Genomic DNA, 26745 nt, shown 5'->3' with positions numbered 1-26745 from the left:
AAATCTGGGATCCATATCCTGCAAAAGTCTGCCATACCCAGAAAAGCTCTGAGCCGTTTACGAGTGCTTGGGGTAGGGACTTAACAGATAGCTTCCTTTCTTTCACTTGAAAGGTGACGCTCCCCTTGCCTTAGCTGTAACCTGATTTCGCTCTACCTCAGACAACAGGGTTCTCAGGAGGAGATTACAGTCGTCCCAATCTGGCTTGTGACTACTGAGGCACTCCTCAAAGACTGAAATAAACCAGCTTGGGTTCGTGGAGAATTCCCCAGCCTGTGTTGTAAAAGCTGCTAAGTCTAGTGGATTGAATGGCACATGGGTGTAAACTTGCATGGTGGTAGCCTGATGTCCGTCTGCCCCTGGGCAAGCCACAACAGTCTCGGTAATCAAAGGATAGAGTCCCACCAAGGGGGCAATCTCTGTAACCCGAGGCATCCTACCCTTATAAGGTGGGGGTGTGGGGGCCAAAGGGGACACTAGATCTGCCATTAGAGTGGGGGTGGGGGTCTGGGGACTAACAGTAGCTGCTACCAAACCAGTCGGAGTCAAATTACATTGCTGTAAAATACCTGTTCAAGTACATAAAGCCAGAAACAAATGCGCATACATACGTTCATTCCATTTTTTTGTTTGCTGACAGAACAGGAGTAACTGGAGGATCGTGTTGTAATTAATTGACCCTCCCTGTGGCCACCTCTCCTGGTCCTCTAGTTGATATTGAGGCCAGTCAACCATACAGAATTGTTTTAATTGACTCTTAGTCATTGGATCCGAACCAAATACCTTCCAGTTTGCTAGGATACACTCTAAGGGCGTACACTGTGCCCTACCTCACGAGCTCTGTCCCTGTCTCATACCTACAGGGTAACTCTGGGCGTCCCCAGGTTCCAACAGAGCATACAATCCAGATTTCAAGAGGTTCCTACCTTATCCAAGAGACCGGTTCCCCACTGTCACCCGCAGCTGCTTCTCCACTATATGAGTGCGTTGCACCGTTGTGCCCTCCGGGGTCCATCAAATCGCATCTCCTCCGAGGTCCCCGATGAACTCACCGGTGTGCACTTGGCGTCGGTTGTTGCCGTAATCCTCGACCGCCGGGAGGGGTCCGGCCAAGGCTAAATAGCAGCCTCGTCGCCCACCCAGGGACGCCAAAAGCTGTTGCCGGCACAGAGTGCCCGAGGCAAGCAACAGCAGGGTTCGTTGCCCAGTGTGAGTCGCCCAATAATCACAACGGGGTAGAGAAGCGGAAAAGTTTATTTGAAGCTTCAAGTGGTACAGGGAGACATTAATCTCAAATCCTGCACCCAGAGCAGGAAGTTACACAGGCTTTTATACATCCTTTTTTTTTAGCATACTTATTTAATAACAAGCTGCCCTAAGTATCCATATAGCCAGCCAATCCGATATACCAGCTAGTGCCCTTTTTCTTTGTACCATCTGTTAAACTATATATGGAGTTGTTTTGTTCAGCATTGTTTTGCCATATCTGCCCTGTCTGGCCTTGTTCAGTTTCAGACAGTCTGCGCTTGCAACATATTGTTGCAGAATGCTCAGCATGACTGCTGCGAGTGCCTCCAGGCGGGGGGGCCGAGGTCACTTGGGCCTAGTGCGAGGGGGCTTCATCGACACTCGTGGTCTTCCATCCCCTCGACTTACCTAGTGGCTATGCCCAGTGCCCCCAACATTGCCAACAGATCAGATACGAGGGAGCAGATGGTGAAGCTGATCTTTCCTGAGAATGACAAATACTTGTTTGTGTTGGGGTTTTTTTTCATTGTCATGGCTGCCTCTGCACTCCTGGGACTGCAAAAGTCAAAGTGCTGCTGGAAAGGCCCTTCTGGAACCCTAGCCAGGAAGAGGAAGTGTTGGAAATCTCATATGTGATTTCCAGCCAAAGTTTTCAGGCCCAAGATATTCAGAGATGGAACCAAAATGAACCTATGGACCTTCTAAACCTATGGACTTATGTGCTCATCACTGATGATGTCATGGTATACTTGAATCACCTCCCTCTGATGGAGTTCTGAGCTCCCTAACCATCCCCTTCATCCCCTAACTGGCCTGTGGCCCTGTGGTACACCGAACACCCTTCCCACTGAGCAGGGCTGGAAGGGAAGCCCTCTGGAGCTCATTAACACTCTTCTCTACAGAGCCAGAAGAGGACACTGTTGAGCAACATGAGGCAATTGTGAGTCTTTCCAGTTGAACTTAAGGGTTTAAAGGAGGCCAAGGACATAAATTTAACATCATGGGGGTTGGCCACTTGGCCAATGGGAGCTGTCCTGAAGAGGAGGAAAGGATCCAGACTGCGTTTTTTGAGAGGGGCCAGTTTTCAACCCACTTTGAACTCACTGGTATAAATGACTATTCAAGGTGCATAACAACCATGAATCCAGAACCTCTCCATTGGGACTCCCTATTAGATGTCCTTGGGGAAGAGGTCTGTGATACTTAGGTACCTTTCTGGGTTAACCATCTTCAGAAACGCCTCACCTTGGACTTTATCTTCTTCAGAGATGCCTGCTTGTTATGTAACCTGGTGAAGGAATGGGGCCCACTTCATCCCAGGGGCATTATTATTAGCATACTATTAGCATATTATTAGCACCTAGTAGCCCTAGTCCTGGACCTGGACCCCATTGTGGTAGGTGCTGTACAAACACAGAACAAAAGGCCCCAAAGAGTTTACATTCATAGTGCAATCCTATTGAAACCGTCCCACAGATGAATTTTGATGTTATCTATGACCTCTCTCCTATTTGAGACATGGGCAGCTCTTGTGGAAGGTATGAACAATTCCCTACATTCTTGAGGGGTATCTGGATAACAGATTAGGGCACTGTTGTGGAGGAAAAATTCAGTGGACCCAAGTAGTCCTAAACTTCCCAAGTAGGCCTAAAACTTTGGTCAAGCTAACTGTGTATATGAAGCATAAGAAAAAAGTGTGGAAAATTCCATTGTAAGGCAATTGCAGCAGCACAGCTTAAGAAATGTTAACCGCAAAAGAACACCTGTCAATAACAGGAAAAGCTTGTTTTCCTATATTCCAAATAAGGTAATTAAGTCGAAAGTCTGTGTAATTTGTCTGTGGTTTTAAGCTTTAAAAAGCTGTGTGTGCTTTGCATCGGGGGGGGGGGGGGGGGAGCTACTTAGAGCTGTTACCCCTCTGCGCTTGTAATCAATAATGGAGCCTCAGGCATGGTTCTGAGCCAAACACAACACGTGGTTAATTTTTCCACCACACTTTGAAGTGTTTAAATTCATTTCAGAGCCATGGCTCCTGGTTTGCAGATGGTCTGATATCACCATGCATTGCAATGCTGTTCAGTGTTACAAGCTGTATATTTTATTAGAAATGTTTTATTGGTTTTTTGAAAAATCAGTAAAAAAAACCAGTTACAGTGAGAAACTCTGCAAAATAAATTAACTAAGTCAATGATACAACATTCTGTCTTTGCCTCTCCTCAACAAGTCAAGAAGGCCTAATTGTGCTCTCAGTAGTGTAACAAAGTGGGAACTGTTGTAATATTTTTTATGAATCCTATGTGTGTCTCAGTTTCCCCATATGCCACATTGTTATCCAGTCGCAGGGAAGGGATTAAATTTGCTCTCAGGGCAGACTAAGCTACATAGGTGAAAAGAAAAGGAGGACTTGTGGCACCTTAGAGACTAACCAATTTATTAGAGCATAAGCTTTCGTGAGCTACAGCTCACTTCCTCAGATGCATATCGTGGAAACTGCAGCAGGCTTTATATATACACAGAGAATATGAAACAATACCTACTCCCACCCCACTGTCCTGCCGGTAATAGCTTATCTAAAGTGATCATCAGGTGGGCCATTTCCAGCACAAATCCAGGTTTTCTCACCCTCCACCCCCCCACACAAATTCACTCTCCTGCTGGTGATAGCCCATCCAAAGTGACAACTCTTTACACAATGTGCATGACAATCAAGTTGGGCTATTTCCTGCACAAATCTGAGGAAGTGAGCTGTAGCTCACGAAAGCTTATGCTCTAATAAATTGGTTAGTCTCTAAGGTGCCACAAGTCCTCCTTTTCTTTTTGCGAATACAGACTAACACGGCTGTTACTCTGAAACCTACATAGGTGAGTGTCAACTCCCTGCCGGGAGGGATGGAGAGTTGGAACTGGTTGAACCTGACCCAAATCAACAAGGGGGCCAGAGAGACAATGCAAGCTCCAATGATTCATGGATTTCCCTGTCTCTCAGCAGGGAAGCTGAGCAAAGCCCCCAGGTTAAGAACAAAAGCCTGAGAGGTGTGAGGTGGGGGATATGCGAAAATGGAGCCTCACTACAGCTTGGTTGGGCTCTGGGCTAACCAGAATGGACTCTGTTTTAACCTTTATTTCTCTGTGCTAACCTAAGGACTTCTTATGGTGTGTTCTAGTTTACTGATAAACTCGACTGTTTTGACACTGCCTGACTGTCACTGTAAACACTGGGTGAGGTGCACTAATCCCTGAGGCGTGTACAACTCTCTACCAGGAGTCTATTTCAGCAGTTGCACTTGCTGGACGGAGCTCAGGATGTGAAGCAGGAGTGCTGGAGCCCCAGAGACTCAGTCTAAGGAGGCGGTGAAGCCACCTGGCCTACCACGATGGAAGAGTGAGACCCCTTGGGGGTCTGGCACATCAGATGTGTTCCTCCAAGAGACTTTTCCAAAGCTGCGGGTGTAGCACCGATCCTCTGGATTTGTGAAATGTATACTACTATAATTCCACAGACCTCACTGAATTTAACACCCAGTTCAAAGACCAATCAAACTCCCACTGAAGTCAGCAAGGTCCTTTCCATTGACATTAGCTGGAGTTTGATCAAGTCTTCACACCGATCAAAGTGAGATCAGAATCAGGCTCAAGAGTTGTTTGGCTGGAAAGAGGAAGGGCAGGTGAAGGCAACAATAACGGCTGAATTTCCATATCCAGCTAGGGTTCATCCTGTGAACAATTTCTCATGTGAGTTTGAATCTCCTGTTCTCCTCCCCTAGCTCAGCATCCACTACTCCATATAGAACCTGCACCAGAGACATGAAACTTGCTGTACAAATGTGCATCATTACAGTATACAATGAAAGCCACAGATTTGGCTCAACAGAAACGTTTCGTGAATTCATGTTGAAAAAAACGGAAATGCTTGATTCTGACATTTTCAAAGTGAAACGTTTTGATTCTTCAGTTCGAAACAACTTTGCATTTCTAAATTTATCTCAGTTTTATTTTTAAAAGTTGAAACAAAACATTTCATTCTAAAAATTAAAATGTCCGTTTTGACCTGAAACATTTGTTTGGTTCGGCCAGCAAACTGAAAAATCAATACAAGGGTCTGGCTCTGCATTCTCAGGTTTAAGTGCATTTGATCCTTCAAAAATGTGCCTGCAGTGTAGACACTGTCAGCTCCCAGGGCGATATCATTCCCTCAGAAAGGAGAGTCTTTCCTGAAACTCCACTACTTCTGCAATCTTCATTTTGAGCCAAGTAGCTAAACTTTAGGTACCTGTCTTTCTTGGAAGAAGGTGCCAACATCCAGGGACATCTCCTATCAACCTTGATATTTACACTACACTCATGACCCCTGGATTCAAGCCTCTGAAAAGATCTATTTTGGGGAGGGGGGCAGGGTTCACCACTTGTTTCATGTAGGGTTCCCTCCTAAACAAATCAATATAAGTAACGTAAACAGAAAGACTTTCCCAAATCAGAGGCCATATGACCAGTCTTCAAATTGGGGTGAAGAATAAACCCTTGAAGAGGGACCTGGGGCCAGTAAATCACTCCAGTAAGACTGTTTGATCATAGATCGTATTTGGTGAAATCTGGTGGACTCCAAAGATGAAAACTAACAGTGTACGTTCCTGGGTTATAAATCACCCCCAGGCAGGGACAGTTTAGCAATATCCATAGAAGGGTGGATTCACTGCACCTAAGACCGGGATCTCTCTTCCATCCTCTATTTTTATCTGCATGTCACTTACTGGAAAGCCCTTCCCTGGTGAATGTGTAACTGGGTTGCTCAGAGCTTTGCTCCCTCTTCATCAGCGCTGAACACACTGTTAGTGAATGATGTCAATGTGCTCTCTTCTGGGCTGGCAGCATGTATCCCATTGGAGATGGCATGGGAGAGGTGCTGCTGCTTCTTCTGGCCCGCCATTGCAATGCTGCCATTGGTATGGCCCTGCATGTGTTTCCTCTGCACTTGCTCCAGTATCTGTAGTACCTAGAGTTGACAAACAGGATTGGGACTTGTATATTGAGTGGCAACAGCACTAACTTCTTTTGCCATCACAAGATACCATAGTGTTTTTAAAGCCACACTGGCTGGCCCCTCTCTCTTGCGAGTTGCACCCAGCCTTCACTTCAGCTCAAAGACTCTTGGATTGGCAGAAATGAAGAACATACACTTCAAAGTCCCAGCTGCTGACTGGCAATGGATTCCCCTCCATCTTTTAATATAATGGAATAAGGAAAACCCTTTGCACTAACGTATGAGGCACCGTTCAACCTTGGATCTCAAAGCACTTTACATAAACGTGCAAGTATCATAACCCCATGCCACAGATGGAGACGCTCTTGCACAGAGAGGGAAAGTGACTTGTCCAGGGTCACATCAGACTCAGGAACAGGACACGGGCATCCTAACTCTCAGTCCCTGGCTCTCCAGCACTAGAGTGTTGGAGAGGTCTTTGCCTCCTTGTGGATCTGGGTGCCTCCCTGTCCTTCCAGTACCCACTCAGTGGAGAAGGGAAAGAGAGAGAGAAGGGGAAGAGAAATACAGAAAAGAGATGGTTTACCTGGGATTTCGGAACAATGCCGACCCTGAAGAACCCTATGTTTCCACTCTCAATCTTGGTGCAGTCCACAACAGTGGAGGCAATGTTCTCTGGAGAAGGCCCATCGCATAGAACTGCATCCACCTTGATAGTAAGCAACACTCATATTACGGGACCCTTCTCAGGCAGTTGGTTAAAGGGGGGAGAGTTCCCCTTTCTCAATGGATTTAGCATTACCTACAGCCATGCTACAGATTCCCATCCCCTCCCTCTCCTTTTTCCACCTTGCATTGGCCAAAGTCACCAGAAATCCCTGGTGATTTCCAGAAGTCACCCAGTGATCTTGGGTGACTTTGACCAATGCAAAGTGGAATTAGTTCACTAAGTAAAACTCAAGGGCCAGATCCTCAGCTGGTGTAGATCGGCACCATTCCATTTACCTTAACAGAGCTATGCTGGTTTACATCCGCTGAGCATCTCTAAGGTTGCCTTTGTATGCGTAGGATGTCAGAATGGTCAGATGTGAGAATGGTGAAAGAACAGTGGTCCCCCTTACTCTGAGCCTAAGTCATCCTCACATGAACTTGCCATTAACTTGTTGTCTCAAGTTCTGTATTTTCAGTGGGAAATATCCAGTGCATTCATGGGATTACTTAAGGCATTAACTCTGCTTTCAGAGTTTAAAAACTGGAAAATACAAGGATCTGGTAATTTAATTGGCAGTGCTCATGGAAGAGGAGAGTCCCTTAAGATTCAGAACGTTTTATAACTCCCAATGGTTCTAGTCTCTACAGCATTGGTCATAGACTTAGAACTTTAGTTCTGAAAACTAAAACAAAAGACAACAAGGGTTCTAGAATCTTTGACATCCCCAAGGGTTCTGGAACATTAGAATGTCAGGGGCTTTAACACTTCTAGGTCCAGAAATTTCCTGGTGCAATTTCCTGGTGCAAGTGCTGGAGGAGCCAACTAGGAGGAGAGCTTTTCTTGACCTGCTGCTCACAAACCGGGAAGAATTAGTAGGGGAAGCAAAAGTGGATGGGAATCTGGGAGGTAGTGACCATGAGTTGGTCAAGTTCAGCAGAATACGGACCCTGGACTTCAGGAAAGCAGACTTTGACTCCCTCAGGGAACTGATGGGTAGGATCCCCTGGGGGAATAACATGAGGGGGAAAGGAGTCCAGGAGAGCTGGCTGTATTTCAAAGAATCCCTATTGAGGTTATAGGGACAAACCATCCCAATGTGTCGAAAGAATAGTAAATATGGCAGGCGATCAGCTTGGCTTAACAGTGAAATCCTTGCAGATCTTAAACATAAAAAAGAAGCTTACAAGATGTGGAAGATTGGACAAATGACCAGGGAAGAGTATAAAAATGTTGCTCGGGCATGTAGGAATGAAATCAGGAGGGCCAAATCACACCTGGAGCTGCAGCTAGCAAGAGATGTTAAGAGTAACAAGAAGGGTTTCTTCAGGTATGTTGGCAACAAGAAGAAAGCCAAGGAAAGTGTGGGCCCCTTACTGAATGAGGGAGGCAACCTAGTGACGGAGGATGTGGAAAAAGCTAATGTACTCAATGCTTTTTTTGCCTCTGTCTTCACAAACAAGGTTAGCTCCCAGACTGCTACACTGGGCAACACAGCATGGGGAGTAGGTTGCCAGCCCTCTGTGGAGAAAGAAGTGGTTAGGGACTATTTAGAAAAGCTGGACGTGCATAAGTCCATGGGGCCGGATGCGTTGCATCCGAGAGTGCTAAAGGAGTTGGCGGCTGTGATTGCAGAGCCATTGGCCATTATCTTTGAAAACTCATGGCGATAGGGGGAAGTCCCAGAAGATTGGAAAAAGGCTAATGTAGCGCCCATCTTTAAAAAACGGAAGAAGGATGACCCTGGGAACTACAGGCTGGTCAGCCTCACCTCAGTCCCCGGAAAAATCATGGAGCAGGTCCTCAAGGAATCAATTCTGAAGCACTTAGACGAGAGGAAAGTGATCAGGAACAGTCAGCATGGATTCACCAATGGAAAGTCATGCCTGACTAATCTAATTGCCTTCTATGATGAGATAACTGGTTCTGTGGATGAAGGGAAAGCAGTGGACTTGTTATTCCTCGACTTTAGCAAAGCTTTTGACACGGTCTCCCACAGTATTCTTGTCAGCAAGTTAAAGAAGTATGGGCTGGATGAATGCACTATAAGGTGGGTAGAAAGTTGGCTAGATTGTCAGGCTCAACGGGTAGTGATCAATAGCTCCATGTCTAGATGGCAGCCGGTATCAAGTGGAGTGCCCCAAGGGTCAGTCCTGGAGCCGGTTTTGTTCAATATCTTCATAAATGATCTGGAGGATGGTGTGGATTGCACTCTCAGCAAATTTGCGGATGATACTAAACTAGGAGGAGTGGTAGATACGGTGGCAGGTAGGGATAGGATACAGGGGGACCTAGACAAATTGGAGGATTGGGCCAAAAGAAATCTGATGAGGTTCAACAAGGATAAGTGCAGGATTCTGCACTTAGGACGGAAGAATCCAATGCACCGCTACAGATTAGGGACCGAATGGCTAGGCAGCAGTTCTGCGGAAAAGGACCTAAGGGTGACAGCGAACGAGAAGCTGGATATGAGTCAACAGTGTGCCCTGGTTGCCAAGAAGGCCAATGGCATTTTGGGATGTATAAGTAGGGGCATAGCCAGCAGATCGAGGGACGTGATCGTTCCACTCTATTCGACATTGGTGAGGCCTCATCTGGAGTACTGTGTCCAGTTTTGGGTCCCACACTACAAGAAGGATGTGGAAAAATTGGAGAGAGTCCAGTGAAGGGCAACAAAAATGATTAGGGGTCTGGAACACATGATTTATGAGGCGAGGCTGAGGGAACTGGGATTGTTTAGTCTGCAGAAGAGAAGAATGAGGGGGGATTTCATAGCTGCTTTCAACTACCTGAGAGGTGGTTCCAAAGAGGATGGTTCAAGACTATTCTCAGTGGTAGAAGATGACAGGACAAGGAGAAATGGTCTCAAGTTGCAGTGTGGGAGGTTTAGGTTGGATATTAGGAAAAACTTTTTCACTAGAAGGGTGGTGAAACACTGGAATGCGTTACCTAGGGAGGTGGTAGAATCTCCTTCCTTAGAAGTTTTTAAGGTCAGGCTTGACAAAGCCCTGGCTGGGATGATTTAATTGGGGATTGGTCCTGCTTTGAGCAGGGGGTTGGACTAGATGACCTCCTGAGGTCCCTTCCAACCCTGATATTCTATGATTCTATGAAATGCTCTATGGCATTCACATCCTTATGGATCTGAAGAGAAACCAACTACAGTGGCGGGTCACAGACTGTGTCATGAAAAATAAAAATGTTTGTGTTTATTTTGATTCCTTATTTTTCCAGCCTTCTTTCTCTCCCTCCCTGGCCTTTCTGGGATAAGCCTCAATAAGCTTCTAATTTACAATCTATCCCTGGATTTTAGTTTTAACCACTGACTTGCCCGCTGGGAGCAAATCGATATCAACTTGCAATCACATCTCCCTCAGCTCCCATGATGAATGTGAAGAAGCACATGGTGATTACCTTGTCTCCCAGTTTGGCGTACACCTGGTTGTGGTGAGTAGTGTCTGCTTCTCCAGTTGGATTGGCTGATGTGACTGCAATGGGGCCAACCTGGTAATTGAGAGCAAAATGAGAAAGTGGGTTTTGAACAGAGCTTCCAGCACAGAAACAATAATGCTCAGGGATTCATTTCACTTTATACTTTGTTTGTTGAAACCCATTTTAACTGAAGGAGGGTGCCAGAGTGTGAGTGTGAGGACAACAGTACAGTGAGGAAGATATGAAAAATTAGGCTGAATTGAGGAGGTCTTATCGAAACCTCCTTCCTTAGAGGTTTTTAAGGTCAGGCTTGACAAAGCCCTGGCTGGGATGATTTAACTGGGAATTGGTCCTGCTTTGAGTAGGGGGTTGGACTAGATGACCTTCTGGGGTCCCTTCCAACCCTGATATTCTATGATTCTAAGGCCAGAAGGGACCCTTGTAATCAACTAGTCTGACCTCTTGGATTACTCAGGCCAGAGAACTGCCCCAAAATAATTCCTGGAGCACACTTCCTCAGGAAGGAATGAAACATTTTAATTTCCTGGGACAGTAAATTACACTGGAACCCCAATGTAAATATGGGCAGCAAGCAAATTATCAAAGGAGCAGGCAGGGTGTCATGGTTTCTTCAGCAAAGGCCCACAGACACAGCAGTGGGGAAGGGGTCTGATTTGTGGAAGGTCAGGATCAGGTTCCAAATAAATTGCCTTAGTACAGGAACACCAGCCATCACACTGTTCTGGGCGATCAATGTGGCCCCACTTGGAGCTGTATCAATGGGGCATAGGTGCAAAGGTCAGCATTGCTGTAGGAAGTTTCCCATGTGCAGCGCTCTGTACACTGGGCCTGGCCACTAGGTAACTCGAGGGGATGGAAGACCACGAGTGTCGATGAAGCCCCCTCACACTAGGCCCAAGTGTCCTTGGCCCACCCCCCCGCCTGGAGGCACTCATAGCAGTTATGCTGAGGATCTGCAACAATATGTTGCAAAGTCAGACTGCCTGAAACTAAACAAGGCCAAACAGGGCAGATATGGAAGAACAATGCTGAATAAAGCAGCTTTATGTATGGTTTAACAGATGGTACAGAGAACAAGGGAACTAGCTGGTAACTGGATTGGCTGGCTATATGGATACTTAGGGCAGCTTGCTATTGGATAAGTATGCTGAAAAAAGGATGTATAAAAGCCTGTGTAACTTCCTGCTCTGGGTGCAGGATTTGAGATTCTATTCTCCCTGTACCTTGTTTGCAGCTGCAAATAAACTTTTCTGCTTCTCCACCCCGTTGTGATTATTGGGTGACGCACACCGGGCAATGAACCTTGCCGTTGTTTGCCTCTGGCACTGGGTGCCAGCAACAGCTTTTCGTGTCCCTGGGTGGGCGACGAGGCCTCTATTTAGCCTTGCCCGGACCCCTCCTGGAGGTCGAGGATTGCGGCGAGAACCGACGCCCAGTGCGCACCGGTGAGTTCATCGGGGGCCTCGGAGGAGACACGATTTGATCGCCCCCGGAGGGCACAACAGTGCAACGCACTCATATAGTGGAGAAGCAGCTGTGGGTGACGGTGGGGAACCGGTCCCTTGGACATAGGGGAGGAGCAGCTGCGGGCAATGGTGAGGAACCGGTCCCTTGGATAAGGTAGGAACCTTTTGAAATCCAGATTGTATGCTCTATTGGAACCTGGGGACGCCAAGAGTTACCCTGTAAGTATGGGACAGGGACAGAGCTCGGGGGTTAGGGCACAGTGTACGCCCCTAGAATGCATTCTAGCAAACTGGAAAGTGTTTGTATCAGATCAAATGACAAAAAGCCAATTGAAAAGGTTTTGTACAGTAGACTCGCCTCAATATCGGCTAGAGGACCAGGAATGGTGGCCACCGGGAGGGTCAATTAATTATAATATGATCCTCCAATTAGTTTTGTTTTGTCAGTGACTGGGTAAATGGAATGAACATCTGTATGCATAAGCGTTTATGGCTTTAAGAGATAGAACAGAGCTGTAATTCTGCAGAGCTGTAATTTGACTCCGACTGGTTCGGTAGCAGCTAATGTTAGTCCCCAGACCTCCACCCCCACTGTAATGGCAGATCCGGAGTCCCCTTTGGCCCCCACGACCCCACCTTATAAGAGTAGGATGCCTTGGGTTACAGAGATTGGTCCGAGCCCTGCTAGACACAAAGGGTGGGCTCTGGCTCACCCAGGCTCAGATTGCTCGGTACCAGGCTAAGCTGTTAGAGAGCTCTGAAGTCACCTTACAGCCTTGCCCCTCCCTTAACCCAGCCATCCTCTTGCCAGAAACAGAGGAACAGGAACATGACTGTTTAGAGATCATAGATGCCCAGTACTCCAGCCTCTGGATTTAAAGGATGTACCCCTCCCAAATGCAGATTATGAGTGGTACACTGATGGTAGCAGTACTGTAATAGATGGGCAAAGGAGGGCAGGTTATGCTTTTGTGCCCCTTCATGACACTGTGGAAGCCGAAGGTTTGCCCGCAGGGACCTCTGCCCAGCTGGCCGAACTAGTAGCCCTGACCCATGCACTTGAACTGTCAAAAGGAAAGCGGGTCAACATTTTTACCGATTCAAAGTATGCTTTTGGAGTGCTGCATGCTCATGCTGGCCTATGGAAGCAAAGGGGAATGCTGACAGCCCAAGGCTCCCCAGTCAAGTACGGGCACCAAATCCTCCGGCTCCTAGAAGCTGTACAACTTCCCTCGGAAGAGGCGGTGGTACACTGTAAAGCCCATCAAAGAGAAAATCAAGATGTGGCCAGCGGTAATGCTAGGGCAGATAGAGAGGCTAAGCATGCTACCACCCTGCCATCCCCTCAGACTGAGAACGCCCATATGCATGCCCTTATCCCATCAGTAGGGGAGCTTCCAACCCCTCAGTACTCTGGGGAGGAGAGACAGCTAACTGACAAACTTGGTCTCCAGGAAAAGGAGGGATGGCTCCATTCCCCGAAAGGGAAGGTCCTCCTACCAAAGGGCGTGATCCGGCCAGTATTGCAGAAACTGCACCAAACCACTCGTGCTGGCAGGGAAGCACTTATCCAACTAATGGGAAAATATTTGATCACATCCAGACTCCGACCCCTGGCTGCCCAGGTACAAGCGGGCTGCTTAGTCTGCCAAAAGAATAACCCCCGACCAGGACATCCTATGCCACCAGCTGCCCTAGAACCCACTCCGGGCCCCGGATGGGTGTGGCAAATAGATTTTACTGAGTTTCCCCAGACCCAAGTGTTCAAATATCTCCTTGTCTTAGTGGATCGGTTCAACGGATGGCCAGAAGCCTTCCCATGCCGTAATTGCACTGCCAGAACAGTGGCCCTCAAGTTTGTTAAGGAGATCATTCCTCGCTTTGGACTCCCCCAGTGAATGGAATCTGACAACGGGACACACTTCACGTCAAAAATCATCCAAAGCATCTCAAATGCCTTACAGATCCCCTGGAAACGCTATACACCCTGGAGACCGCAAGCCAGTGGGGTAGTGGAGAGTAACAATCAGACCCTTAAATGACATCTCTCAAAAGTGTGCCAAGAAGCCTCACTGCAATGGCCTGATGCTTTGCCCCTCGTCCTACTCCGTTCTCCCAAAGGGTAGATTAGGGCTTAGTCCCTTTGAAATTATGTTTGGAAGGGCATGGCCTATGAATGGCACCCCGGTTCTGTCAGGGGAATGGGAGTTGGGTAATGGTTTTTTGTCACAGTATATGTGTTCCCTATCTGCTGTTCTCTTGTCTCTTCACAGGTATACCAAGGATTCCCAGCCTCTCCCCTTGGACTCTCCTGTCCACTCCTTACAGCCCTGTGACTCCGTGCTTGTTCGCACCTGGAAAGACGAGCCTCTCCAGGAAAAGTGGAAAGGACCCTATACCGTCCTGCTGATCTCCCATACAACGGCAAAGATCGAGGGACCCAAGAACTGGATCCATCACTGTAGTCTGAAGGCAGTACCCGCCCCCTCGTCAGCAGAACAGTGGACCGTCCAACCTGCTGACTCCTCATCTAGTGACGATCTCGGGCTAAAGCTACTGTTTAAGAGACAAAAATAGCGTGCACCTTAACGCCAAAATGGGCCCACCCAGGTACTGGAGACCCTGGGTTGGGAAGACTCTGGTGATAATTAATTGGGTAACATTGTTATTCTCCGTATTGGTATTTCCAAACTGCATATCGGGAGCATAACTCCTTTGTTTCACTTGCGCACCATGTTGCTACTTTAACAAACCAGACTGATTGCTGGGTATGGGCTCCAACTCCACTGTCCCCCAAAACGGGAATGCCCCTTGACATGCTGCCCCTGACCCTAGCAGAATTAGCCACCACCAAAGAGCAGGAAAGAATGGACTTGCCGTTCTGGAACAAGACCTCTTTACAGCAGGCCACCTATCAGGACCAGGAGTATTCAGTTGCAGTACTCACTGAGGGAGTGTTATGTTTTACCCGAAACCAATCTGATCATTATGGGCGTCCTGTGGGAAAGAGCTCCTGTGTTGTTACACAGTGGGCTGATGGGTATTGGATAAAGACCAAAAGGGGAGGCCATCAGTGTGGACGTAATTTTACGAATAATTTTACTACAAAAGAAGGGTTTGGAAATATAACTAGCCGTCCAGTTAATATCTCCAATGTAGCAAGCCAATGGTGGGTTTGTAGTGGTCCCTATGGCGAGTGTAACTTGAACAGCACAATTAGAAACACTCCCACTTGTACCCAATCAGGAGGATGGGATGCCCCCTTAGGGGCATATGAACTGTTTGGAAAAGCAGCCAAAGCAGCCTTAAATATCCCAGGAATCCCCTTAAGAAACAGTCCTTACTGGGCCCTACAGGGTCACTATTTTGTATGTGGCCGAAAGGCTTACAAGGTGCTGCCAGCCAACTGGACGGGTAGCTGTTATATAGCTCATGGAGTTCCTCATCTGTCAATAACTGCCACACTGCCCAGAAAAAAAGATTAAAAATGCCCGAAATACCTCTGTTAAGTCCCGAGAAAAGACTCTGCGGGGACTGACTACGGCATTGGAAGGCAATATAAAGAGTCCCCTCACACAACCGAGAAGTTTGTAGGGTGCTCTGTACTGGGAATAGCGCCACTGTTTACCGGGCCATCCATGGCATGCATAGGCCGCTATACTGTAAGGCTGCAAATGGTACTTGAGAAAGTGGCCTTAGAGTTAGAGGACTCGGTTAGTGATTTAGGGTCAGCAGTAAAAACATTAAATAAAGAGGTACAGCAGCTCAGGACGTTTTCCCTCCAAAACAGGCTGGCTTTGGACTATCTCTTGGCATCCCAAGGAGGGGCTTGTGCCCTCGTCGGGCCCCGATGTTGTGTATATGTAAATGATAGCAGTTATGAGATCTATGAAAAGGTGGTACAGGCTGAGGCCCATGCCCGAGCTGGAGCACAGGTTGCCCATTCTGCCCCCGAGAGCGATTGGTTGCAAACCTTGTTTTCAGGCTGGGGTTTGTTGTTTTGGCTTGGTGGTTTATTTAGCCTGTTATTGAAACTTCTCTTTCCTGTATTGCTTGTATTAATGGTATTATGCTGTGCAGTATCATGTGTCAGGACCCTTTTGCAAAAATTAATAAGTCATTCTCTTCAAGGCTATCACAAAGTGCTTATGCAAAGTCCTATTGTAAAGAAATAAGTAGCCCAAGTGAGAAAACTCAGAGCCAAGGCTGTTGAGTGTTCTCAAAGGAGGGAGTTGTTGGGGACACTGGACATGGCCACTAGGTAACTCGAGGGGATGGAAGACCACAAGTGTCGATGAAGCCTGCTCGCACTAGGCCCAAGTGTTCTTGCTCCCCCCCCCCAGCCTGGAGGCACTCACAGCAGTTATGCTGAGGATCTGCAACAATATGTTGCAAAGTCAGACTGCCTGAAACTAAACAAGGCCAAACAGGGCAGATATGGAAGAACAATGCTGAATAAAGCAGCTTTATGTATGATTTAACAGCTGGTACAGAGAACAAGGGAACTAGCTGGTAACTGGATTGGTTGGCTATATGGATACTTAGGGCAGCTTGCTATTGGATAAGTATGCTGAAGAAAGGATGTATAAAAGCCTGTGTAACTTCCTGCTCTGGGTGCAGGATTTGAGATTCTATTCTCCCTGTACCTTGTTTGCAGCTGCAAATAAACTTTTCTGCTTCTCCACCCCATTGTGATTATTGGGTGATGCACACCAGGCAACGAACCTTGCTGTTGTTCGCCTCTGGCACTGGATGCTGGCAACACCACTGAATTACACCCAACCACACCTTCATTTGCTGCTGCCACCAAGAGTTCATACAGAAGACAGCAGGAGAAGTGCTCAGCACCAAGCAAGAAAGGGCAAAAGCTTTTCTACCCAGCAAAGGCCAGAGTAAATGGCCTTAAGGATGTATCAAATGGGAAAACAAAGATGTGGCATGTGACATTAGAGAGAGGAGTTGCCTTGAGATGGAAGCTATGTGGATCACATCCTTGGACTGAGCTGTTTCTGTGACTTGGTACGGTAAATACAGCTGTCCACCTCTGCATTACACTAACACAGGCACATTTGGGCAGCGATGTTGTCACCCCACGTACCGCTGCTGGGGGTAATTTATGGAGCAATGGCATTGGTTCCATAATTTAGGTTGAATAAGCATCATTTGTTCCACGGTCCAAAAAAGGATCATATTGCATTCAAAATATGAGGTTAGATGTAAGATGGCGGTAGAACTTTTCTAGTAAATATACAGTGAATCGGACAAGAGGGGTGAGAATTATGCATTTTCTAGGTTTCTAACATTTGGATTGTTGGGTTTTTTGAAACATTCTTGTAAGCAACTGTGCAACCAAACAACTGCTATGTGTGCCTGCAACCGTAACCTTAATGAAGTTTTTTGTGCCAGTAATAATAATACTCATCACTTTTCTTCCCCAGAACTTTACAAAAGTGAGTATCACCTCGAGCTGGGCTGGAAAGGATTGTACAATCCCGTGAAAAATGTTGAGATTTTGACCATTGTCCCCCAATCCTGAATTGGAATGAAATGTCAAAATCTCCAAAACTTTCAGGAACCAAAAATCCAAAAAAACTGTTGGTTTGGGTCAAAACATTTTGTTTCAATTTTGACCTTTTACGATTATTTACTCAGCTTCAATCTCAAAACAAAAAGTCATTCAGAACAGGAAAACTGGCATTTCTTGTTTTGAAAATATCGAAACAGGAGCTTTTGACACTTCCAAAACTTTTTTTTCCAGATCTTTTCCACTGAATGTTTTGGTTTTGACAAATCGGCAATTTCCTATCAACAAATTTCTGACTGGCTTTAGTATCGTCTCATTTTACATCAGGAGTAACAGCGAGGTGAAGTGACTTGCCCAAGATTAGACAGTGACAAAGCTGGGAGAAGTACCTAGGTCTCCTGACACCCGCTCCTAGACATTGCACCATGTGCTGACTGCTAGTTGTTGACACCAAACCTGTCCACTGTGGTCCACGTGATCATTAGACCTGTCACTTTTCTTGCTGCTTGACCTTAGCAAGCCGAGAGAGATGTGCGTTGGTCACTCACCAGATCAATGAGATGTGTGGTGACGGAGCAGTCGGGGATACGGATGGCGATGCTCTGAGAGGTACCGACATATTTAGCAGAGTCTTTCATCCCCAGGAAGTCCACCCATTTCCCTGTAAGGGGAAGAGCCACACAATACTTGCTGATGTGGGTTGAGTCTACAAACAGTGGTGGTACCATGCACCTAAGCAAGGAACGGCCCAGCATTGGTGCACAACGTTGCTGTGTTTTGGCTCAGCACTACTCTCCACCTTGGGGAAAGCTTGACAGCAACAATATTCTCTCACCTCTGGGAACCACCAGACTAATGGGAGATGGCCAGGCAGCCACCATGAATTCCCACAGCATGGGGTTGAACAAATGCTTCGTAGGTTCCAGCTGCTTCAGACTAGAAATCCAAAGTGACATGGGGCGATCCTGAGCCTGGCGCTTAGTCCTGTAAAGAAGACAAAAGAAAGGAATGCTCTTTAGCCACCATGTTTTGTTCTTTGTACAATCTTGTGATGTCCCAGCCAATTGGTTCCATCAGCTGGCAGGAGCCAGGAATGTTCCAGAGACAATTACCCCGCTAGTTGTTCCCTCTTCTAACCCTGATCTTCACCCGCAGGCTTACTGCTCTTATGAGGGCTGAATCATGGCCCTTGCACCTTCAGACCTGTTGCAGCAGACACTGCCCAACAGCAGCTATCAGTTGCCACTTACAGCCTGTGACTAGAGTCTCCACTAGACTATTAGAAGAAGACCTGGCCTGGGCCTGTAGTAAAAACACTTACTTGTAAGCTTTCTCTACGGCATCAGGTCGATTGCAGGCTGCCACCAGAACATACACTGTGTCGGTGGGGATGCCACAAGCTCCTCCATTCTTCATGATCTCTAAGAACAGGAAACAACCCAGATAACTGCTGAGTCATAAACTCACAGAAGAGATATAGATGGACAAGACAAACTACGGGCCCTTGGCTTCATCCCCTGGCTGCTAAAGGGTTGCCCACTACAGTATATTTTCCAGTGTTCATTAAAGGAGAGTTATAGGTTATATCCAGGCAGGCAAGTAGGCATCCCACTATCCAGAGAGTAACCCTCCCCCTCTATCCCCTGAAATATCCCAGCAAGGATTCCCAGAAGCTGTGTCATGTTGCAGTGCCAGCCTGTGGGATTTGTATGAAGTAGATGGGATGGCCAGCCAGGGACAGAAACCAGGAGATATTGAACCACATAAGTGGGTGCAACGCCATTGACTTCAATGGAATTTCTCCCACTTACACCAGGAGAGCATTTGACCCCTACTTCCCACTCTCCTGCTCTAACCATTTGACCATACTGCTTTGGTCAAAATGCCATAGTATAATCAAAGTTTGTAGATTCAGATGGGGAAAAAAATGTAGCTCTTCTTCTATCATGACTTCTCTTCAAAATGAAACCCCTCAGTTAACCCCTACCCCTGTTCTCTCCACTATACATTTTCCTTACCTGCAATTTGCTTGACTGAGGAAGCTTTCCTGGCAGGCAAGTGAAGGCATTTGGTGTTTCCTCCCCCAGTACCACTGAGTTTCATAATAGGCCTACCCACAGGGAAGTGGGAACCTTCAAAGGTACTGTTGAAAAGAGCAGACAGGAAGCAGTAGAAGCTGGCCAGCCCAAAGATGATGGTGACAGCAATATCATAGCCAGCTGGGATGGCGTTGACTGCATCCAGCAAGAAGCTGATGAGTATGAGTAAGAAGGTGAGGGAGTAAATGAACCAGGAAATGCTTAGGAAGAGAGTGCAGAAGACAATGAAGCAATTGACAAGCATGAGGGCAATGATGCCTACAGCTACTTGGAAGCCCCTGCTAGTGCCATAGAGACCACCATATCTGGCTAAGCCCCAGATGATCCACATGACCCCGTAGAGAATGAAGGCACTGCTCTCCAAGGTCTTACCGCGGGCAAAGGCCACTGAACCACATAAAAGCTTAAGGATCCCTCCGGCTACCACCACCCAGGGTATGACAATGGTAGCAAGTGGTGCCCTTGGGTCCACTGTTATCGTGATAGCAAAGGAAGCAAGGACGCTGCATGCAAAGCCAAGCACCTCGGCATCGGCATACTTGGAATAGCCAAGGTAGGGAGCATGAAGGTCTTTCCCTTCACGAAGTTTGAGATGACTGCTGCGGGACAGCAAGGCCTGGACCGTTCCCTCCCCTGTAGGGATTTTGGCACTTGCCTTCATGTTGTACTGGTAAATGAGAGCCATAAGGGCCGAGGCCACAAAGATGGCCACATCCACACCTTGGGGACCACCTTCAAAAAAACCATGAGGGCGACAGGCTAGGGCGATGCAGTAGGCCACATAAAACAGCAAATACAGGCCATCCACCAGGCTTTTAATGGTGATGAAAAGACCCAAGACAGCAAAGAGGATAGCAAAAACCACCAAGAAAGGGACGGGGAAAACCGGCTCATCCTGCTGCCAGATCCGGTACAGGAGAGAATAGCCTCCAGCAAATTTCAACACCGAGGTGAAACCAAAGAATGTGGCAGCCAATGTATCCAAGGCCCGGTAAGAGAAAATGCAGACCCCAATCTGGTAAATCCCAGCTGCCCAAAGCCAAGGTACTTGGCCCACAAATAGATTGCTGGTCACTCCCAGGAGCCTGCAGCCAAAGACGCTGGCAGACAGCATGTTCAAGATCAGACCAATGACTGCCAAGTCATTTGTGTTGGCACCATTGGCCTGGACCTGCTCATTGGTCTTGCTCTTGGCCAGATCTGTGCCAGGAAGGGTGATTTTCTCCTTGCTGAGGAAATAAAGACCCCTCCCCACAGCAAAATAGCCCACAATGAAGCAGACAATCATATAATTGCAAGCCACTGCCGAGGAACCAAAAGCTGTGTTATAAAGCATGGCAATTTCATGGGCACAGGCAAGCGAAATGCAAGAAGCAACCATGGCAAGGATGAGCTCTCTTTGAAGGATGCCCACCACCCCAATGATGAGGAGTCCCAAAGTAAATGTTGCCAGGCCAGGCACAACGGCATTGCGGAAATCATCAATGCCATTCAGGACCCCTTGCCCTGCCAGGATGTGGATGACTCCATAGCTGCACCACAGCACTGAGATGGTCAGACACAGCGACTTGAACAAGGGGGCACTTCTCAGGCTCTTCTGAACTCCTATGAGGGAAATAAACAAAGGAAGCAGGGATGCCACCAGCTTGTAGAGACACCACCGGGACAACAGGCTGTGTTTGTCAGTGTGCCAGAGTGACACGTCCCAGCGCCACATTTTGACGTAAATTGTATCACTTCTTAATGATAATGAACTTACACGTGTTCCCACAACAAACTCTCTGCCATTTTCCACACCTCCAACCCTTGTTCATGGACCATCCTTCCCAGTCTGTGTCCATTATCGTTTCTTCATCAAATTCCATTATGTCCATACGAAGAAAGTCAATAATAATTGTCATAATAGACTAGTACAATTAAAGTGCTGGTGATCCCTCCTCTGGGTTTCCCGGTGCATCCTGTCCGCTCCATTTCTGTCTAGTTTAGATTGTCAGCCCTTTGGGGCAGAGCCTGTGTGTATTACATGTCATGTACAGCACAGAGCAACGTGTTGGCACTTAATACATAACCAGTCATTCATAAAGAAGCATAGGAACTGCCAGACCTGATCAGACCCAAGATCAATCTAGTACAGTGCCCTGTCTCTGAAAGTGGACAGAGAACTTGATTAGAGAGACTTAAAGTTAAATGTGAGTTTGAATGGAATTCCGCTATCACCCCAAAAACAGTATTACAACTTTACAAACATGCTACATGCCCTCTTCGCTTCCTATATTAGACCACCACCTTCCATGGTGCCTCAGGATTTCCACGATCACATTACTAACCCCTAGTGTTGTGAAGTTTATCCCTAGGCTGGGAGATGCTCATTCTGGGCTGGAACTTAGCACCCAAGAATTTCCCCATTTCCATTCCGTTCCGTTATGGCCTTGTGAACCGGCTCCATGTTGGGAGTGGGGGCTAGAGCAAGGCATTGTGGCATTGTGCCTTTAGTGCTCCCGTGTAGCTAGCCACCCATTCATGGCTGCTGCTGCACAAGTGTGTTGGGGGTAAGAAGCGCTCCACACTTATATCAGTGCAGGGTGGCCATAATTTAACCCTTTGCGTTTATGCCCCCAAACTACTGGGCTAAGTAATAATTAGGCAATTCACCTCTAAGGGTACAAGAGCTCTCAAGCCTTCATGTGCAGGTATTCTAGGGTTACCAACTTTCTAATTGCACAAAACCAAACACCCTTGCTCTGCCCTGCCCCTGCCCTGCCCCTTCCCTGAGGCCCCTCCCTTGTCCCTCCCCTTCTTTGAGGCTCCACCCCTACTCATTCCAGCCACGCTCCCGCCGTCGCTCACTCTCCCCCACCCTCACTCACTTTCACTGGGCTGGGGCAGAGAGTTGGGGTGTGGGAGGGGGTGAGGGCTCCACCTGGGGGTGTGGGCTCTGGAGTGGGACCAGAAAGTAGACGTTCAGGGTCTGGGAGGGGGCGCTAGGCTTGGGCAGGGTTGGGGTGTGGGAGAGGGTGAGGGCTGGGGTGAAGGCTCTGGGGTGGGGCTGGGGATGAGGAGTTTGAGGTGCAGGAGGGGGCTTCAGCTGAGCCCAAGGGGTTTGGAGCGCGGGAGCAGGCTCAAGGCTGGGGAAGGGGGTTGAGGTGTGGGAGGGAGTGAGGGTGAGGGCTGGGGGTGCAGGCTCTGGGGAGGGGCTGGGGGTGAGGAGTTTGGAGTGCAGAAGGGAGCTCCGGCTGGGGCAGGGAGTTGGAGTGGTGGAGAGTGGTGGGCTCCAGCAGGGGGCTCAGGGCTGGGGTAAGGGGTTGAGGTGCAGGAGGGGGTGCAAGGTGTGGGCTCCGGGAGGGGGCTCAGGGCTGGGTTAGAGGGTTGGGATGTGGGAGTGGGGGCGGGCTTTGGGAGGGAGTTTGGGTGTGGGAGGGGGTTCCAACTTGGGGTAGGGGGTTTGGGGTGTGGGCTCTGGCCAGGCAGCACTTACCTCAGGTGGCTCCCGGGCAGTGGCACAGCGGGGCTAAGGCAGGATCCTGCCTGCCCTGGCTCCATGCTGCTTCCAGGAGCGGCCAGCATGTCCAACCCCTAGGCAGAGGCATGGTTAGGCAGCTCTGCGCGGTGTGTGCCGCCTGTGCCCGCAGGAGCCACCCCCGCAGCTCCCATTGGCCATGGTTCCGAACCAATGGGAGCTGCAGAGCTGGCACTGGGGGCGGAGGCAGCACACGGAGTTTCCCTTATTGCCCCTGCACCTAGTTGCCGGACATGCCAGCCACTTCCGGGAGCTGTGCAGAGCTAGGGCAGGCAGGGAGCCTGCTTTAGCCCCACTGCACCGCCGACTGGAATTTTAACAGCCCGATCAGCGGTTTTGACCGGAGCCACCAGGGTCCCTTTTCAGCCGGACATTCTGGTCGAAAACTGGGTGCCTGGCAACCCTAGGATGTTCACTGGCCTCTGTCATGATTGACCACGGCCTGACGTGAAGACAGCACCTGCCCACTGAACCAAGGCTACCAACCCATTTCACGAGGGCCTTCAAAAAGCTGCTCCATGCTAAGGGCCTGATCCCAAACCAGTGAGGCCCGTTGATAGATTCCCATTGACTTCAGTGGACTCTAGATCAGGCTTTAGGGCAGCTTTGTGCCAGCACTGGCTGAGAGTAGATCTGAACCCAGTACTTAGAGGTTAAAAGCTTTGTTACCCATGACCACTCTCCTCTGGTTAGCATTTTGTTTAATATCTAGCAAAATGCCAGGACCAACACAAGGCAATTCCATTAATGCCTCCCTTAAAATAAATGTACTGAAACCTAAGCATCAGTCTCTTCATTCCCCCTGGTGGGGAGACATGAGTAATTCTCCAGTCAGTCAAAATAGTTTGAAACTTTTTATAACCTGGGATTTCCCCCTAAAATGATTATGACCTTGGCAACTACTTACTAACACACAGTTTAATTCACTGCCTTCCCTTAAACTACCACTCTTACAGAGCTTCGAAATTGTTTTTATAATGAGCAAACTTCCAGTGCAGTGAGCCTAACTCAGTAAATGATTCATTTAGAACTGATGTTTCTTTCTCAAGTCCCTCTGCACATTGACAAAACTGGTGCCCTGGCATATCATTTCAGGTGAGAGAATCAGTGATCTGGCAAGGTTATCGGCTGGCAAAATAGAGGTCAGTACAAAAATATGTATATAAGCTGCAGAAAGGGCTGTTAGCTGCCAGTGCTCCTGGTCTTACCTGCATATGCCAAGAGAGCTGATATAACAAACAAAAGGACGCCCAGAGTCGTGCTGGGGATCAGAGGGGCTGGGCTGGTGAAGCTGTAGGAGTACACAGCTAGCAAGAGGGATCCTGCATGGAACACAAAGGGAAAGAAACGTCTTAAAAGCTTTCCAGGAAAAAGGGAGACAGAGGGAGATGAAGGAACAGAGAAATGCAAAGAAAGAAGGAATCAAGAAAGAGGAATGGAAATAGAGAGCAATCAGGGAAAAGAGGAATCCAGGGAAGAGAGACAGAAGGAGAAAAGAAAGAGGAAAGTGAATCTCAGTAAAGAATTATGTTAGAAACTACACTGTATTGGAAAGTTTAGGTTTGACTCCCAACCAGAACCGGCCAAATGGAAAAGTTCAGCTCAGTGTTTGAAAGGCAAGACAAACATGTTATTGACTGCTTTATGCAGATTGGTTTATAGATCTAAGGGTTTTATCCAAGCCAGGAAGATTCAGAGAACCCATTGCTGGGAAGAACTCTTTCTTTCGTAACAGAATCTAGTTAGTCCCCATTTAAAATGTGTAACCTCATTGGACAAGAACGTCAATTCCACCACCAGCCTCCCTTGCCAGGTAAACTTGGTTCCTACCTGAAGCAATGCCCAGGAGCCCTATGGAGTAATGAAGTGACTGGACCCGTCCTTCTGCCATGGCCAAGTTTGCTGAAGACTCAAAGGCAGGCTGAAATGCTGTCTCTCTCCCTTTTCCTACCTCTTTATAGTCAAACCTACTCCACTGGCTGCTGTTCCTCCCAGCACTCCACCCCTTTCCCTAACAGCCACAGCTTCAGTTATATTTCCCTTGTGAGTAGCAGAGAAGGAAATGCAAGTGGGCTGTTAACCGTAATAAACTTCAGTCTGTGACTCAGCCTGTGCTTCTCCAAGCTTTCCCTGAAGGCCTGTTAATTTTACTCTTGATTAATTCTTGCTAAAAGGACACCTTATAAATGATTGGCAGAGGTTATTTTCACGCTCCCCTGTTGCCAATGGGACAGTTTGGGTACTGAGGAAAATAGTTCTAAAAAAATCCATCTGCTGGTGCTAACAAGCACACCCTCACTCTCTGAGCAGCCCTGGGTTCCGTCATGTCTCCTGATTCCTCTTAATTCCTAACACATTTAGAAATGCCAACACTGGCTGGTGTGTGCACTGCTGTAGTTAGCTGGATGGAATCAGGCCTGCTCAAGGGTATGCGATTATGCCGCCCCCTGCAGGCTGCCCTCCAAAGAGGACACAATTCCATCCAGCCTGGATGTCCTATGTCTTTTTCTCCCACAATAAGAATGTCTTCATTGCCCCACTGCCTTTACCACTGAAACAGCAGGTACTGGAGCCCTGGCCTATGATGGGGTTTAACCCTTGTAACTCTGAGCCCTGTCAAGCGAACTCCAGTCTTACCTGCACTCCTGTGTTGACATGGGGTTAGCGGAAAACTAAATCTTAGCCAACATGAAGCCAGTCCAAAAGGGAACCTGGCAGAGAACTGGAGAAGATGGTTGTTACCCTTCCAAATGTTCCTCAAAGCACGTGGCACTGCATAAAAATGGGAGAGGGTGAAGTCCTGTATACGGATACTCATGGGATGGCCAGATGTGTGGGACAGCTATCCTAAATTCCAGTGGGAGTATGAAGGGGGCTATGAACTGCTCGGCAAAGGCATTTTAAATGCCAAGAATAGCTGCGATCTGCATTAGAACGTCACATTTTCTTTACAAGAAAGTAGCTGCCAGGTCAGACCATTGTCCATTATGTGACGGTCTGTCTTATAAAAGCAATGTCATGTTAGTCTGAGGAGTTAACAGATAGGATAGTCTCAGAGACACATTTACTGAGGAGTCACTTGATGAATACAGCCTGCAAGAGAAGCGAGGGGGCCATGGCAGAACAAGTAACAGCCACAAAAGGCAAAGACGCTCAGACAGACCAGAACCAAACAGCAATTCAGGTGCTCACAGTGTATCATGTGTCTATTGGATCAAATCCAGATATGGCCTTAAGTGGTGATGTTAGTTACACATCAAGTGGAAGTTGGTCAGAAAACAGTGATAAGCAGGGGCCTTAATAGAGCTTTGTGGGAAAATTTCTACTGCATTGGCCAGCAGTTAAACACTCCCTCCCACCGATTTGCATCTACATAATTACTAACATAGGGCCCAATCCTGTGAGGAACTGAGCTCCTGCTGAATCTTCATTGACTTTAGTTAGATTGGGGGCACTCAGCACTTCTTAGGATTGAGGTCATGATAACAGCTGAGTATGACCAAAATGTTAGTGTTTTTAAAGGCTCCGAGTTCTGTGCTGTGCTTCATCCCAGAATCTCCCCTCTAGAGCAGTTTAATTCCCCATTACTGCTCCCAAATTGGTTTTCATTAAACGCCTGAGGCAATGATTACATTTAATTATACTCACCCCTCTTTGACAGCATAATGCCCTTTCGAGTCAGTGGGATACCTTTGGACTTGTTTACACTTGAAAGTTAATTCAGATTAACGAAGAGTGTGAATTTAAAGTG

The 26745-nt window shown here is 47.7% G+C and overlaps 1 protein-coding gene and 1 long non-coding RNA gene across 5 annotated transcripts in view; one reads left to right on the top strand and one right to left on the bottom strand.

The window, feature by feature from the left end:
* The window catches only part of LOC140917566 (uncharacterized), a 35187-nt gene extending 12820 nt beyond the window's left edge, over positions 1-22367 (top strand). Inside the window, exons 3-4 of one of the 4 annotated variants that reach the window (XR_012160898.1) lie at positions 11623-11833; positions 14128-17583. This is a non-coding gene — a long non-coding RNA (uncharacterized lncRNA). Of the gene's footprint in view, positions 1-10248; positions 10598-11622; positions 11834-14127; positions 17584-17612 lie in introns of those variants that run through there. The other 3 variants (XR_012160901.1, XR_012160899.1, XR_012160900.1) reach the window with 3 other exon arrangements.
* Positions 1237-24985, bottom strand: LOC140917564 (uncharacterized). Its single transcript, XM_073360679.1, has 9 exons — positions 24825-24985; positions 24203-24316; positions 19397-21082; positions 18700-18799; positions 18214-18362; positions 17927-18039; positions 10350-10439; positions 6813-6935; positions 1237-6238 (listed from the first exon to the last, which is right to left on the bottom strand). Exons 1-9 carry the CDS (start codon positions 24883-24885, stop codon positions 6035-6037), a joined length of 2640 nt encoding a protein of 879 aa, XP_073216780.1. The 5' UTR covers positions 24886-24985; the 3' UTR covers positions 1237-6034.
* Between the last annotated feature and the right edge of the window lie 1760 nt (positions 24986-26745).

This window comes from Lepidochelys kempii, chromosome 9, assembly GCF_965140265.1.
Source record: "Lepidochelys kempii isolate rLepKem1 chromosome 9, rLepKem1.hap2, whole genome shotgun sequence".
NCBI classification, from domain to species: domain Eukaryota; kingdom Metazoa; phylum Chordata; order Testudines; family Cheloniidae; genus Lepidochelys; species Lepidochelys kempii.
Note: the sequence above shows the minus strand (reverse complement) of the source record. Positions and strands in the feature narration are given on the sequence as shown.

Excerpts from the sequence above, each read along its gene's own strand:
- LOC140917564 (XM_073360679.1), bottom strand. The coding sequence starts at position 24,885 with ATGGCAGAAGGACGGGTCCAGTCACTTCATTACTCCATAGGGCTCCTG. Across the intron at positions 21,083-24,202 it reads AGCTCTCTTGGCATATGCAG|GAGTTCAGAAGAGCCTGAGA; the intron begins GTAAGACCAGGA and ends TTTCCCTCATAG. Across the intron at positions 18,363-18,699 it reads GCCGTAGAGAAAGCTTACAA|GACTAAGCGCCAGGCTCAGG; the intron begins GTAAGTGTTTTT and ends TCTTCTTTACAG.